General features: G+C 38.6%; 2 protein-coding genes across 2 annotated transcripts; one reads left to right on the top strand and one right to left on the bottom strand.

Moving 5' to 3' along the window:
• The first annotated feature begins 1317 nt into the window (after positions 1-1317).
• LOC141429940 (uncharacterized) lies at positions 1318-5745 on the top strand. Its single transcript, XM_074090494.1, has 4 exons — positions 1318-2902; positions 2986-3128; positions 3627-4347; positions 5420-5745. The coding sequence occupies exons 1-4, from the start codon at positions 1318-1320 to the stop codon at positions 5743-5745; spliced, it is 2775 nt and encodes a 924-aa protein (XP_073946595.1).
• Positions 5746-13612: 7867 nt separating this feature from the next.
• Positions 13613-15390, bottom strand: LOC141429939 (uncharacterized). Its single transcript, XM_074090493.1, has one exon. It carries the CDS (start codon positions 15017-15019, stop codon positions 13613-13615), a length of 1407 nt encoding a protein of 468 aa, XP_073946594.1. The 5' UTR covers positions 15020-15390.
• Between the last annotated feature and the right edge of the window lie 2363 nt (positions 15391-17753).

Here is a 17753-nt window from a genome sequence, read left to right as displayed (position 1 = left end):
TTATGAGGAGGCATGGAACAATTAGTAAAACGTTATGATAACAAACGATATAATTGTAACGCGGTTATGAGGAATTTATTTGCATTAAAGAAAATACACACTGAGTCGTCTGATTCGATAGACAGTTACTTGACACTACGAGTACTTGCTTGAAATCATTGCAGATATGAGTATTGACACTAGCACATGGGACACCATTATTGTATTTTTGGTTGTTTCCAAGTTGGATCCAGAGTCAACGAAGCAGTGGGAACAATATCTCAATGTTAAGGTCTTTGATGATTTACGACCTGGAACAGCTACAAGAGTATTTAGAGTCCGATTTAGGTCTTTAGAGATGTTGAACCACAACGTAACACGCACGTCACAACCTACGAAGCCTGTAGCGAAAGCTAAAACGTTTCATACTTCATGCAGAATAAACCAAAACTAATGAAATGAGTTGTGCGATGTGTCATGAAAACCACTATATTATCATTGCAAGCAATTTGGGCTCATGACACCAAAAATCAGGCAAGATTTCGTGCAAACACATGGATTGTGTTTTAACTGTCTGTCACCTACCCACTCGGCAGTTAAATGTCGTCAGTCACAAAATTGTAGAAAATGCGGAAGAAGACACCATACCATGCTACACTTCGAGCGAGAAAATAACCAGAGCGAGCAGGGAGCAGCACGAGCGATTGAGACTGCAATGACGGCGCCACCGGGTGATCAACGACACGAGAGACCGAGCACTTCATCAGGTGACGCACACGTTACTTCAGCGTTTTCGAGAGGAGAGTTGCAACCTAACAGCGTTCTACTGGCAACGGCTAGAGTTAAGGTATTTAATTTAGCTGGTAGTCAACAAATTATTAGAGCTTTACTGGATCAAGGGTCCCAGGCATCTTTTGTTAGTGATGCTACTGTACAATTACTTGGCCTTGTGCGTAAGCCAGTAAGTGGCTGGGTGTCAGGCCTGGGAGATGGTCGTATGAGAATTAAATACACGGTTTCACTACGCGTAAAATCACTTTATGATTCAGCGAGTTCAATTGAGGTACATGCATATGTGTTACATTCTTTAACATCTTTACTCCCAGCAACCAAACTTAAGGTATCTGAGTGGACAGATATTGAGAACCTACCTTTGGCAGATCCTACGTATGCAACACCAGGTAAGATTGATATTCTCCTAGGTGCAGAGGTTTACAGCGAATATTGATAGACGGAATAGTCAAACAAGCTCAAGGAAGCTTGATTGCACAAAACACAATATTTGGATGGATTTTGTCTGGAAGAGCTTTGCGAGAGAGTAAGGAGTTGACAAATGTCATGAGTTTACATGTTCAAGTCAAAGAGGATGATCTACTGAGAAAGTTTTGGGAAATGGAGAACGAGCCTAACCTAATACAAAGGAAGATGAGTGAGAATGAAAAAGCATGTGAAGATTTTTTCAACGCAACAGCAATGAGAGACGATGAGGGCAGATTTGTGGTACGACTACCTTTTACGACAGATGATCCTAAGTGTCAATATGGCAATTCGAGAGATATCGCTGCAAAGAGGCTAGAAGCATTAGAGAAAAGACTGCTACGAGATCCGGCACTAAGAGAAGAATACAACAAAGTCTTTGCAGAATACATAAGTTTAAATCACATGAAAGCTGTTGACAAGAATGAATTAGAAGATCCTAAGGCAGTCTATCTTCCACACCATCCTGTGGTGAGAGAGGACAAAGAAACCACCAAACTCAGAATAGTATTTAATGCTTCTAGCAAAGGCACTAATAACGTGTCTCTAAACGATGATCTTCTGGTTGGCCCAAAGCTACAGCAGGATCTGAGGCACATACTTATGAGATGGAGAAACCACAAGGTTTGCGTTGTCGCTGATATTGTTAAAATGTATCGGATGGTTCGTGTAGTGGATGAAAATACAGATTTTCAAAGAATTCTGTGGAGATTCACTGCGAGAGAGCCCGTACAACACTACAAACTACTCCGATTAACATTCGGCACAGCATGCGCGCCATATCTGGCAGTTAAGTCATTGCAAAGGCTTGCAGATTTAGAAGAAAAAAAGTATCCATTGGCTGCGGGAATAACAAAGACTGATTTCTATATGGATGACTTAATAACAGGAGCTGAGACTGAATCTGAAGCTTTGAAGATATATAATGAAATGAATGGGTTAATGAAAGCAGGGGGATTTGAACTCCAAAAATGGAACAGTAACAGCAAAACATTTTTACAAAACATTGGTTTGAGTCATGAGAATACTCAGCAATCGGAGCAGATCAAACTAAACAAATCAATCAAGGTTCTTGGTGTGAGTTGGAGCAGAGAATCTGATAATTTTGAATACACGTTAAACCTCCCTGAAACTAAAGAGCCGATTACTAAAAGACAAGTCCTCTCTGATGTTGCAAAACTGTACGATCCTCTTGGCTGGATAGCTCCAGTTGTTGTTATGGCTAAAATATTTATTCAAAAGCTTTGGCTATCTGGTCTTGAATGGGATGAATGTTTAAACGAGGATTTGCGGAGACAGTGGCTGACATACAAAAGCTTGTTGGAGGATTTAACGCAACTTAAATTACCGAGGTGGTTAAATGTTACACGAGACTCAAAAACTGAACTGCATGTCTTTTCAGACGCGTCAAAGTCTGCTTTTGCAGCAGCTGTATACGCTCGTGTCATAGATGAGTCAAACAAAGTCCATGTACATTTGATCACAGCAAAGACCAAAGTAGCTCCTATAGAAAAGGAAATTTCGATTCCCAGACTTGAGTTGTGTGGTGCCACCTTGGCAGCCAAACTGATCAGCGAAGTTTCACAGGTCATGGAGATACCGAAGGAAAATTTATATGCTTGGTCCGACTCCACCATAGTCTTGGCATGGCTCAAAGGAGGCTCAAGTCGTTGGACTACTTTTGTTAGTAATCGAGTGTCCACGATTCTTAATATTTTGGACTTAGAGCAATGGGTCATGTTTCTACAGAGTCAAATCCCGCGGACTGTGCCTCACGTGGCTTACAGCCGAAAGATTTGATAGCGCACCCGTTATGGTGGACAGGACCTCAGTGGCTGGCACAACCAACAATACAGAGGAATGACAAGTTCGTAGAAGACACAGACGAGGAAGTAAGAGTCAAGTCTTTGACTGTTTTATTGAACAATCAGGATCACTTTATTTGGTCAAGATTTTCATCATTAACGAGATTATTAAGAGTCATATCATACTGTAGAAGAATTTTGAACTTAAAAATACCTAAAACTGAAAGAGTGAAGCTAACAAAATGTATAACATTAGATGAGGCAAATGCAACTTTACTGGCATGTATCAAACAACTTCAAGATCAGGAATTTGAGGACGACATAAAACAGTTAAAGACTCGAGGACGCGTACTCAAAAGGAGTAGCCTACGCACTCTTTGTCCTTTTTTTGATGAAAAGGGGATATTAAGAGTTACTGGTCGCATAACAAATTCAGATGCAAGCTATGCTACGAGACATCCAATAATCATGCCTGCTAAGAGTCATCTTACCAAGCTGATAATTCTTGATGCACATCATCAAACATTGCATGGCGGTCCACAATTGATGCATAATTATCTTCGAGCTAAATATTGGATTTTACAGGGTAAGGAACGAGTCAAGAAGATATACAGAGAATGTGTAATTTGTTTGCGATATTCGTCAAAGAAGACAAGTCCATTTATGGGTTTTCTACCTGAAGCTAGACTTAAACCTAGTAAGCCGTTCAAATCTACCGGCGTGGACTATTGCGGTCCTATACAGATCAGATTTTCACCTGGCCGAGGAGCAAAATCATATAAAGGGTACATATGCCTTTTTATTTGCATGGTAACCCGAGCTGTGCACTTAGAAGCTGTAACTGACTTGACTGCGAAAGGATTCATTGCAGCTTTTCGACGTTTCACTTCTCGAAGAGGCCATTGCCAAGATTTATACAGTGACAATGCCACTAATTTTGTGGGAGCGGATAAAGAACTGCAAGAAATGTTCAACAGTGCTAAGTCATCTCTGTCTGATGATATAGCTACTTCACTCATGTTGGAACGTACCAAGTGGCATTTCATACCGCCCCATGCTCCAAATTTTGGGGGTCTGTGGGAGGCAGGGGTGCGTTCTACAAAAACGCATCTGCGTAAAGTGCTTGGAAATAGTACCCTCACCTATGAAGAGTTGGCGACAGTTTTGACGCAAGTGGAAGCTTGTTTGAATTCGAGACCAATAACTTTGCTAAGTGACGATCCAAACGACCCTCTTCCCTTGACGCCAGGCCACTTTCTAGTAGGTGAACCGTTGTTAAATATAGCCGACGAAGACCACTCAATATGTAATATTCCATCTTTGGATAGATGGCGCTTAACGCAAAAAATTGTAAGAGATTTTTGGAATAGATGGTATAAAGAGTATTTGGTCAATCTTAATCAACGGTATAAATGGAACACTAAAGGTTCTGAGCCTGAAATTAATGATATTGTTATTCTAAAGGAAGACAATCTTCCACCCGCTAAATGGGTTTTAGGTAAAATTACTGAAAAACACACTGGACCTGATAATGTAACTCGTGTTGTATCAGTAAAAACTAAGTCCGGAGTGTTTAAGCGTCCAATTTCCAAAATTTGTATAATTACTAAATAGTTTTATTTGACCTTTGTATTTACATTGCATGCTGTAGGTATCTAGGTACTAAGTTATACAAGTCACCAGTAAAATCAAGTTTTCCTTGTAAATTAGTAGTTCCATGTATTGATCATGAGTTTTTTTACGAAAACCATGAGTTGTTAAGACTTTGTTCATGATGTGTTACGGTGGGCGGCTCTTGTGGGTTAAATTATATAAGATAAACTAGTTAATATCTATAATCGAGCTGACTTCCCTTTGTTTTGCATTGTACTTAACTTTATTTTTTAGTAGAAATTGTTAACTGCTTATAGTCTAAGTCTATTGATGTTAACTTTTTTAATTTAGGAAAACTTGCTTGTAAGCTGTTTTATAATTACTTAAGAACTACGTTCTTGGTGGGCGGAATGTTTAGTTAAAACTACACGGTTATGCGTCGAGGGCTATACATACATGCCTACCGGTACTGCACATACAGTCCGCTTGAAGAAATGTTTTTTTTTATTATTTTAGTTGCTAATAAAGATTCATACCGAGCACACGTTGTCTTAGTTAAAATCCCAACAAGCAAAAAGCAGCCCTATCACTTCAACACATTGTATATAGAAATCACTCGAAACCACCATTTTTATTTATTTATTGATAAAAACGTTTACATGACATTACAGTACTTAATGACCAATTCATCATGAAGCTTAAACTAACTATGAAAGATTAACTTAAACTAACTATGATTTAACGAATAAACACTAACAGATAACAAACAAATTATACTGGAACAGTAGAACATCTATCGTCCAAGCATTCAGTACAAATTGCCGCCCATCGCCACGCAAACAAATCGCACTCAGGTGTCGATGCCAGGAGCGCATTGAGCTGTGTAAGGGCACGGGGCAGCGGCGAGTTTCTGCACGACACGGTGCGCGCCGGCGGCACGGCCAACAGATCGCGTCGTCGCGGCCTGAGATATCCTCGGGATATCCGGGACATGCAGTCGCACAAGACGTCCTACAAGTTCGGGACAGTCCGACTCACCACGCAAAGCACAAATAGGCACCATACAAAGGTTGGAAAATTGCTGAACTTGCTGCTGCTTGTTGGTGCTTAACTTTGTCATAATGAGAGTTTCTTGACAGGTCGAATACTTATCGCTAGACGACGTTGGTATCGAAAGGTCCGTTTGACGTCTTGCTTGCGATGGGCTCATTTAGTTATTTAACGAATCACAAATGTGACAAATGTCAAAGTTATCAACATACCTTTTGCGGGTGGTAGGACCTTGTGCAAGGTCCGCCCGGATTGCTACCACCATCTTGCTCGCTAATCCTGCCGTGAAACAGCAGTGCTTGCACTGTTGTGTGTCTGCGTGGAGAGTAAGACAACCGGTGAAATTACTGGCACTTGAGGTATCCCATCTTAGGCCTCTAGGTTGGCAACGCATCTGCAATCCCCCTGGTGTTGCAGGTGTCTATGGGCGGTGGTGATCCTTACCATCAGGAGACCCACTTGCTCGTTTGCCATCCAGTCGAATAAAAAAAACTAGTTTTGTAGTAGGTAATTCACAATTTTTCTTTGGTCCTACCTACCTCTCTAAATCCATAATGCATTTCTACGAGTAACGCCATCTGCCGGAAAACCGTCACAAGTACGTGCAACTCCGTGCAAGGTGGCCTAAATCCCGGCAACCAAGCGGAAGCTCGCCTTATAATACGCCGCTTCAAAACTAGATGGCGTTAGTGGTAACAACAGATGTTGAACTCGTTTCACTGTAGTTTCATAGCACCATAAACTTAATTAGATTTTAATAATTGCCTGTTAATAACAGTTTTAGCGAAGTTGGCGAAGTAACAACTCCAAACTGCTTATTAGGGGCTTCGTGATGTATCATAGGTAATGCTTTGAAAAAATCTCGTTTTACGCGTTAAATATTTTTAATAATTCTGTTGCGTAATCGATGTCGTCAGAGTACTGATTTAATAGCTTTGTTTAATGACGTTTAACCCTGTTAGTTACATAAACTATATTAAAACCACATTTTACGCTACTTTGTTGGTCACACTACACACAATACAAGTACCTAAACTTTAATAAACAAACATATAGACGTGTTAAAAGGCCTAAAAATGATTCTTTAATCTTAAATTTACACCAGTTACATTTGATATGTTAAAAGTGATAAATTTTTAGGTTTCCGTACATAAAGAGCGATTAATGTCGCTAAACTGTCCGTCCGTCCGTCTGTCCATTTTTGCATCACAGGGCTGTATCTGAAGAACCATAACAGATGACAAGCGGAAATTTATACAGACTCCGATTTTGCCGCTACAACAACAAGTGATAAAACACCAGAAATTAAAAATCAAGGGTCCCAACCAATATAAAACATTTCGCTTATAACCGGGCTCTCTTAACACCCGATTTTCACAGATACCGTTATAGTGTCCTATATTTTGACTGACGTACAGATTTGTACAGAACTGCATATGTTTTTTTTTATCTGGCGTTTAAATGCGGTTTGCGTGCCCAAAATCAAACTCTTTTGTTAAATTGGCGGTTATTCTGTTCACCCACGTGGCGTGGTTCTATAGCCTGTGGGTCCACTTTTGGGTTGCTTATGTTGGTACGTATTTAAATCTCATTTGTGTGCAAGAAAAACGATTAATTTGCTCTACCTGCAGATACTTACTTTGTGTGTGTGTTCTCTCTTTCTTTCTTTCTATATGATACAAAGTAAAGAGAGAAAAGCAATTGAAAATCGTTGAGATAAAAGCGTTTAATAAAATAAAAATGTTAAAATGTAATTATTAAATGACTTTACTAAACTTAATTACTTTTGTTTAACTTAATTACTGGACTAAACTAACTAACTAAACTGTTTTAACTGAACTAAATGTACCTACTTGGATATTCAGATCTGTACAATAATGGTTGCAATAAACGACTAATGACTAACTTAAATTTTATAACATAAGCATAACGTAACGTAGATATAGATTCTATATGATTATTTTAAAAACGTCACAAGTATACCTACAGTAAGTACCTGCCTATGATAGTTAGAACGATAATTAGACAAAAAACACTACGGTATTACACCAATAAAGTCTGAAACACATTCAATTCTCTTTACTGAAGTTAGGGAGTGAGTATGTGCAGAATTATCTATTATACCTGTTGCTAGAAATTACATCCTGCGTTAGTAATTAGGTTCTACGACCCTTATCGCAAAGGGCAGGTGGACACTAAACAGGTTCCTAAAACCTAAACTAACGTGACATAATCCTTTTATGAATACCTACATAAATATTTAATTATAGGAATAAAGTGATGTATTTTAATTAATCTAGTAACTATTATCATTAATAATAGTATTATTTCCCTAATTGATAATTATATAATGAAAAACTACTGTAGGACGATGCTATAACGAGTGCTACTTACATAATTGTTGTTCGCAATTGATTAGGTTAGTTTTTTTAATGTCAACCAAAGTCTGTTGGCACTTATTTCATTTTACCCGATTACTCGATCCAAATAGATTATTATTTTTTAGGGACCTATCTAAGTTTAGAAGAGGAATCACTTTAAAAATAGAATTCCTCCAAACAAAGTAAGTAGGTACAAAAGTAAACCTGTAGTGTAAAGTAAAAAAAAAAACGATCGAAAATCGCTATCAAAATTAACATTTCAGTGCCGCGTGGTCAATAGTATAATTAACTCGAAGTACTTTGACGGAAATGTTCCGATACGCACCGAGGTAGGCTGACGTCACGCCCGTGACAACACTGGAGCTAGTTAGGATGCCTTTTAAAGTGACGTCACAGTACCGGTATAATCTAGGATAGGACAAAAATGTTGGGTCGAAGGGCACCCTTGGGAAAAACAAAAACTTTTAAATATGAATTGTTTAGTTAGCAAACATTTACTTCTTGCTTAAGCAGTTGTTTCATACTTGTTAAAAATTAAATGATGTTGCTTTGGCTTGAATTATTTTTGTTTCGTTAAAAAACTTACACATTTTTCGGCTAATACCGGTGGTGAAAAATATAGGGTATTTTAAAATGTTAACCTCACTAGCAAAATCTGCCAATCAACTGAAAGTTCCCCAATTCTCTCCTAAAAGCTTCTACAAAACGTTACTAAGTTACCAAAGACATTTACCTGAATAGGTAACTAGTAACAAACGTAGGTATTCCACGACCCCGGCCGTCCGTCCCTTGAGAAATCCGAACTTCGATTGAGGATATATTTGGCAGTCCAAAAAGATATATAAATTACCCATGATACCTTGATGCAATCCGTAGCGAATTTGTAATAGACACGATCTGTGTCTGGTATTATGGTTGCTATGAACCATGGTCTTTGGGACAAGTAAGTAATACGACATATAACAAGAATTTATGTGACAATAATTTATTTTTAGTCATAAAAATACATGTCATTTATTTTAATAACCTTGTATTTAGGTTAGGTTACGTTATCTATTACGAGTATAGTTTGATTTTATTTGACGCTTGCTTTAGTTGGCAACCCTATAGAGGTATTACCATAACGAAGCAACAATACTACTTTTATGCAAAGTTTTGGTTTTTAGGGTACCGTAACTGTACAGGAAATAAGGACCCTTAAGAATGGCTTCTTTGTTCGTCTGTCTGTCCCTTTTTCTCAGGAACGTGTGAAAGTATCGAGTTGAAATAAATATCTAATTACAATTATTGACGATCAAGTAGCCCAGTCGAAGTTCGATCGAGGCAGATATTTGTTTGTATCAAAATACATACATTTGTGCTCGAGTCTTGAATGTTAAATATGTAATGACGTATGTATTTATCTACATAACTCTGTTTATCCTTTGCCTGGTACCCATAGTATAAATTAACATAGAATTAGAAAATATGGGAAGAACTAAGGCCCCACAGCACAAGTAAGTACTTAGGTTTTCATAGTATTGAAGTGCCAAGTTATGTTTGCTGGCGTTTAAATTTGTAGGTACCGAACCTCAGTGCATTAATGCCGCCACTCACTTGATCAGGTTTTGGATAAAAACGTATTCGTAGCTTTTAAATTTTTAAATGCCGGTGAGGTCATAGAAGGTTTTCTAAGTAGAACATAGTTGACGTCACGTAAAATAAATTTCTAATAGATAAGATAAGTAGTCAAATACCATGAAACTAGTGACTTCGCCGAATTATACCCGGTTTTTTAATAGTTTAACAACAGTTAGAATCTGGTAGCCTACCTTTTCGCAGTAGTATTATTTATTCCCAAATTTTTCATTTGCCAAACTGATTTATTTCCCAATTCTCGACTTTCTCCGAAACCAAACATTTTTCTCAGTCAAAGTCAAAATCGAAATATCTTTAATTAATTTAGGCTATAACAAGCACTTATGAATGTCAAAAAAAAAACCTTTGTACAACAAACAGATTTACAATATTATTAAATGATATCTATTTATTTTTAACACCGTAGGTTCGCCATTTGAAGGGATCGCCAATGCGGATCGGAATTATTTACATAGAACACAGGTTAGGTTTGTTTTATGAAAGTTCCGAAAAAATATGTTTTTTGGAGAAAACCGTGCGTTGGGAAATGAAACAGTTTGGGATAATATTTTGCCAAAAAGACAGAGAACCGTTAAAATCAGTTTATAGTCAACCAATTTAATTTCAAAGCATGCGTAATAAATTTGTCTTTAACAATGCTTATCGAATTACGAGTACAATGTCCCAATTACAAGGTTTCACTGAGGCCTAGGAATAAAATTAATTGCCTATAGGTACGAGACACTGAACTCTACATATTACATGCAGTTCAACTTTGATCTAACTAAGGAATTCGACAAGGTAGAGTCAATTATCCTGTGTGCGTACGTGTGTATTCGTAACTGTTTTACGCTAAAATGGCTGAACAGATTTGGATTAAATTTGGTATGCAGATATATTGTTGTTCTATAATTTTGTACCATTATTCTGTCTCCAACGTAAATGAAGATACCTGATGTGCGCGTATTGTAGCAGCCACCGAGTCTCGTTTCTCCTAAGAGAGGCTACGAATTAGCCCGAAATATGTCGAGCTAAACTCGATTTTAGACGTGAGTTATCCGGTACAATATCACCTAATATGTAAATGAAGATATTTTAGTAAAATTACAAAATTTCAAATGTAGAGTTTTACTTTAGGAAAACACCTTAGTTGGCGAGATACAATATAATTCAATAAAAACTCTAAGAAACACAATCTTAATTAAAATAATAAAACAACACGTCCTTTCGCACACACGTCTTCCGTCTTTCTCCTCCACACTCATTCACTCCATCTCCTCATTCGATCATCACATTCAATCAGTCATTCAGCATACCACTCATTCCTACAGCTCGGCCTTCCTGCTTGTGCCTGTCCTCAGGCACACCGTACCTAAAGTTACACAATGCAAAACATCTTTAAACAAACTTACCTATACTGAAAACAAAACTAAACCGTCATCCATCTAAATAATAAAACAAACTCTTAACAGTAACACCTAAGTAGACATCTCATCATAAACATCTCAACTAATCAATCAAAAAAAAAAAATCGTTTGTGGGGCAGTCAGTCGAATACTTTTCGTGAACCGCAAAAACATAAGAAATAAAAACTCTACCTTATATGCAGTGCAGCATAACGTCTTTTGACTGACCCGCAGTTCATTGACCCTTAGGCCACGGCTTCATGTAATCAGCTGACGTAGAAGTACGAGTGGGTCCTTCTGTCGAACTGTCTGCCTTCTCTACGTCGTACCGGTCCTTGCCCGTCACGGCTGTCACGCGGTAGGGTCCCAGAAATTTAGGTTTCAATTTCAAACATGTACCAAACTGCGTCCTCATGATAGCCACACGATCTCCAACATGATATAATGTGCTAACTTTGCGTCGTTTATTGTAGTTGCATCTATTTTCTTCTTGGAATTCCAGTCGTAATAAGCGTATGTTGAATATTCTCCGTCTGACAATATTCCTTAAACTCGTTGCTCGTAAATGCAGCTCCTCGATCTGTAATAAGTCTATAAGGATTACCAAAAGCCTGTTGATGTATCCTTAGCTTGTCCAATGTCTCTTTCGCCGTTGTACTCTTAGTTGGGAATACCCAAACAAACTTCGTGAATGCGTCAACAATCGTAAGTATGTAGTTATACTGCTTCTTTGTTTCAGATAAAGGTCCAATATGATCGCAATGTAGTGTGTGCAACGGAATACTGCCCTTGTCAATGCAATGAAGAAAACCTTCTTGTTTTCCACTCTTCTTAGTCGCCAGCAGACATGGAATGCATGTGACCATAAACTCGTCTATCTTCTTATGTAAATCTTGTATATGATAATCTCTACTAATTAACTCCACCATCTTCTTTTTTCCAAAATGTCCATTCTCATGTACTCTTTTTATGATATCACCTTCCATTCCCTGTGGAATGACTAATTGCAGTCCTTTGTAGAGTATATCATTCTGCATACAGTAATCCATGTATGGCTTTTCTTTCAAAATTTCTCGAATCGCCCTTAAGCCACAATCTAGTTCTTGAGCTTTCTTGATCTGCTCATGGAATTCTCTGGTAACTACTCCGACATATCTACTCAAAGCATCAACATGTTTCATCTGCGATCCTGTACGATGTACTATTTCATAGTCGTACTCCTGTAGTACTAATACCCATCGAGCTACTCGGGTAGTTAAATCTTTTTTCCTCAGCGTCATCTCAAAAGCCTGGCAATCAGTAATAATTTTAAATTTTAGTCCGTATAAATAATGTCTAAATTTCTTCACTCCTTCAATTATTGCTAAAGCTTCAAGCTCGTAACTCGTGTACTTCTGTTCTGCGTCATTAGTCTTCCTGCTCATATAATACACCGGGTGCATATGGTTGTCATCTGGACATCGTTGAAGTAAAATAGCAGCTACTGCGTACATCGATGCATCCGTGTGCAATTCTGTGTACAAACATGGTTCAAAAATTCTTAATACAGGCTTACTTATCAGTTCCTTCTTCAATATGTTAAACGCTGCTTTCTGAGGTTCGCCAAATGTAAAATCAACATCTTTCTTAAGCAATTCTGTTAAAGGTCGTGCAATAAGAGCAAAGTTTTGGATAAACTTCCTGAAGTACGATGCTAAACCAACAAATCCAAGTAACTGCTTCACGTTAGTAGGTTGAGGAAATCTTACCACAGCATCTATCTTTTCTGGTGTTGGTTGCACAGTTCCGTCCTCCACAACATGACCAAGGTACTCCACCTTCCTTTGGATCAGTTGCGCCTTCTTCCAGTTAATCTCGAGTCCATACTGAGATGCTCTTACTAGTACTAACTTAAGTCGTTCAACGGCTTGTGTCTCGTTCTCTGCAATTATAATGACGTCATCAATAAAAATCAGAACAAATCCCATCTCAATTAAATCTCTGAAAATCGCATTAATAAATCTTGTGAACACCTTTGGACATACCGATAAACCAAACGGAGCCTTTAAAAATTCGTATTGCCCGTTATGTGTCACAAACGCAGTATATTTGACAGAGTCTTGGTGAACTGTCAAATGAAAATACCCATTCTTCAAATCAATGGTACTAAACACCCTTCCCTTTGCCAGCTTATCAATATGATCTCCTATGACTGGCAACGGATATTCGTCTTTCACCATCTTTTTGTTTATCTGTCAATAATCAACACAAATTCTAGTGCTACCATCCTTCTTCTTGACAAGCACCAATGGGCTAGCGTACTCGGAATAACTTACCCGAACCACCCCGTCTTCTAGCCATTGTTTCACCTGACGCTCAACCTCTTGTTGCTCGGCCAAAGCCAGCCGTCGTGGTCGTTGCGCGACCGGGACGTCATCCTTCAATGTAATACGCAACTGAACTGGAGCCTCTTTCGTCTTGTTAGGCCGATACGTCTCAACAACTTGTCTTACCTCCTCTTGTAACTCTGGATCCTTCATGTAACCTATAACATCGGAAACACAAAAACTACACATAAAGTTACGGTACAATCATTACTAGACTTTAATAAAAGTACTCGACTGCCTTCCATAACAAACGTTACATTCTTTAAAAAATCCTGGCCTAAAATTACAGAAAACGGCATGACATTCCTAGGCACAATATGTAAAATTACGTCTTCGAAACATTGTCCATCTATAAAAATGTTTGTTTTTATAAAACCTAACGAATAAACACGCGTCGAACCAAGTCCACTCAAAGAAATCATGCTCTGTTCATATTTTGGCGCGTTCAAAGCTTGTAAACAGTCAATCGAAATTAAATTAATGTCACTTCCTGAGTCTATTAATGCACTAATACTTTTTCCAAATAAAATAATTTCTTTCATCGGTTTACGATTATACGTCGGCCGTCCGCCATCCTCGTTGACATTGTTGTTGTCACTCATGTCATTCGCTACAGTCGTCTCCTGTGGCGCCGTCATTGCCGCCATCTTGACCGAACCGAATGAAGTCTCAGTCTCGTTCTGTCGTTCGCTCTTGTTCCCGTTCGGAATGTTGTTATTTCCCGTTGTATTCGAATTCTTTTGAACACACATGTGACTCGCCGCTGATCCACCATTTTGCCTTTGATGACTTTTGCTTGTTCCCGCCGTCGATGTACATTGTGATGAAATGTGACCAAATTCATTGCACCGGAAACATTTTAGTCCTTTTGGCTTGTGCGGGCACTCATTTGACATGTGGTTATTCTCTCCGCAACTGTAGCACTTACTTTTCGGCTTGTTTCTAAATTCTTGGTTAGGCAAATTTGGGGTCTTCTTAGTTTTCAAATCTTCTTTAAACGTCTCGTAAATTTTGAATTTTTCTTTTAACTCAGAATATGTCGTCACTCCATACAACATCATTTTCTTCATTGGGTCGTCTCTTATACCGTCGATAATATATTTGATCGCGACATAATCGGGCATCTTCCCACGTTTACCCAGTTCTTTCATGATGAGCATATAGTCGATGCACGATTCGTCAGACTTCTTCACTCGTGAACTCATCATTTCGTGGATAGTCTTGCTGTCAATAGTATCCGGGAATTCTTTTAAAAGACTAGCTTTTAACTCATCCCACGTCTTGTACATCCTCTCAGCGCGTAACCATAGTGCCGCAGTCCCTGTCAACGACCGCCTTGCCATGAGTAACTGCTGTACCGGCGTCCATCCAAACACCTCGGCATTGTCCTCCACGTCTTGGATCCACTTCGTCGCAGGATACGTCTTATCCTGGCCGGAGAACTTTGGGACCAGTTCCTCTGACAGATGTAACATGGCACCGCCCCCTCGTGATGATGACATGGCTTCTTCAAAAGAATCTTCAAATTCTACTCGCCGACTGTTACGTCTCGTTTCTTTAGGCATTTTCTCGTCGCAAATTGTCTTCAACTCGTATTATCGTCGTCTGGATTTTTCGTTTGACGTGAGCCGTCGTCGTCGTCTTTTGTTCTATGAACACGTCGTCGTCTGAAAAAATCCAGTTGGATCGCTGTGATCTCGGTCGAGCCCCCAAAAACTGTAGAGTTTTACTTTAGGAAAACACCTTAGTTGGCGAGATAAAATATAATTCAATAAAAACTCTAAGAAACACAATCTTAATTAAAATAATAAAACAACACGTCCTTTCGCACACACGTCTTACGTCTTTCTCCGCGACACTCATTCACTCCATCTCCCTCATTCGATCATCACATTCAATCAGTCATTCAGCATATCACTCATTCCTACATCAATTGGTTTTAAGTTTAATGTGTCACGTGAAGTCGCGGGTAAGGGTTAGTATAAATAAATAAACAAAGTGAGAGAAAGGTTTTAGCATTAAGTCAGTCAGTGGCGTCGCTTGCAAGTTGCGGCAAGGTACGGTTTTGCAACCGCGATGGTTCACTTTGCCCACGAAAGTACTAACTGTCATGCAAAATGTAGGGTTTTTGTTCGTGATATTGCAGTGAATAAGTAAATTACTTTGTTATCTATATATCTATAAAATGCAACGCAACGAGCTATAGAGAGAGCTATCTCTACCTCGGAGTTTCTATTCGTGATAGAAGAATAAAGTCATCGACATAGCTCGAAGAATATGGAAGTTGGAGTGGCAAAAGGGATAGATACAAAGATTTTGTGACGACGAACCGGAATGCGAAGCGTTGGCTGGCGACCCCCTAGGTGGACTGATGACATCGTGAGAGTTGCAGCCAACCGGTGTATGGACGCAAGTGGCGAGATGTCGTTAATTATGGAGTTCTATCTAAGGGGGTGACTTATGTTTAACGGTGGACGTTTTCCGGCTGATAATGATATAACAGAGTAACGTGACTGACTAACTAACAGACAAAACGGACAGCCAAAACCACTGGAACTAGATATTTGAAAACTGGCAGACATTATTTGAAGATCATAGAGGGTTGCACCAAGAACGGATTTTCAGAAATTTCAACAGGACAGAGACCTAACCAATTTTTATAATATGATATGGCCAATTCATAAATTAGCTACTGAGTTTTCAACGTCCCATGTCGTCGTAAGTAATCTATAAATCGCGCCTGAGATTGCTCAAATTGATTTCATTTCAATATGGCATTGGTTCTCCACTATGAGCTGAAATAAATATTTTCATGTTGGCTGGCCTACAACTTGTGAACTATTATAACTACTTTCTATTGCCTTTTTCGGCATCAACCCAACCCACGTGTGTCCGCAGGTCACTCTGATCCAACATCGCAAACAAAACTACTAAATTGTCTTCCATGTCTACACGCGGCCTTGTTTCTAGTCTCCCGACCGGTTGGCCAACCGATTCGACTTTTAAGGTCCAGTTTCTCAGACTTATCACTATGTAGCCCACGCTGTTATAATAATTGTGTAGGTACTTTAATATCCAAAATCAATTTACTTCGCAATCCATTAATTTACGTATCGTTTCAATACTTATCCGTAGCCGGTTTCTGAAGAGCTCCGTCTCCCTTCACACCGTTGTGCTGCCGTATAGGTCGCGGGGATTTCAAAGGCTTCTCATAGGTCTTGTTGTCCTGGTCGACAATAAAAGTTACCCCAATGTTTAATACAATGCATAGTGTAAAGGGGCTGCTACCCTTATGCCGATCCGAAGATTATGGTGCACGAGAAATGGTGGCTGGTGTCGTTTGTTTCAAATATCGCTAAATACAATCTAGCGATTGTCATCGGATTTAATGAAACTTGGGTTTTTTTTTTAATTGACAGCGCTGATTTTTGCTCGTTAAATTTTGGATGTATACTCCGATCTATTGTTCTGTTAGACGGTTTTTGTTTGGAACGTGTAAGGTATGTGGTTTGTCTTGAAATAGATTTTCTGCGGGTTAGCGGTATTTTATTATTATTCCATCTTGTTATTGTACGTTATGGTAAAATAAGGAGGCAATATACGTACCTAATATGAAATAATATCCAATACGGGTTTAAAATCAAAGCCAAAACGTTTATTCCGTGACTAGGCCGCAAAGGACTCTTTTATTTCTTTTTTTATACTACGTAAGCTTTTGGAAGGGCCATTATTGCCAAGAAGTATGCCACGCAAGAAACTTGACAAAATATGAATATCAGGGAATTAAAAAATCACACATTATTTGAATAATTGGGGTATGATTTAAAGTTGCCCGTGTGGTGTCGGGTTACAATAACACCTCTCAATTTCTTCCATGGATGTCGTAAGAGGCGACTGAGGACATAGCGATGGCAGCAAAGTAAAAGAAGACATCTACAAAATTGCTATTTTACAGGAGAGCGTATCTAGTGAAAAATAATGACTACTTCGAGATTAATGGACCGATTAACATAAAATTTTCTATGATGCATTAAAATAATGTTCTTTGTTGATTGTTTAACAGATTTTATTTCTGTACCATTATTTTTATGAAAAATTGTAGATGTCTTTTTTTACATTGAAAGAGCTTAAACGTAGAGGAAGACATCTGCCTGATATCCGTTTATGCGTTGTAATGAAACAAACGCCTATTCCGTTATAAAAAATCGAATAAGTTAAGGTAAGAATCTCCAGTAAAACTTAGAGAAGTGTTTAGAGATAATCTAAACAACATGCAACGAGTATTCACTCTTTTTTTGA

Source organism: Choristoneura fumiferana, chromosome 7, assembly GCF_025370935.1.
Source record: "Choristoneura fumiferana chromosome 7, NRCan_CFum_1, whole genome shotgun sequence".
Lineage (NCBI taxonomy): Eukaryota > Metazoa > Arthropoda > Insecta > Lepidoptera > Tortricidae > Choristoneura > Choristoneura fumiferana.
The sequence above is the reverse complement of the archived record's forward strand: the minus strand, read 5'-3'. Positions and strand labels throughout refer to the sequence as shown.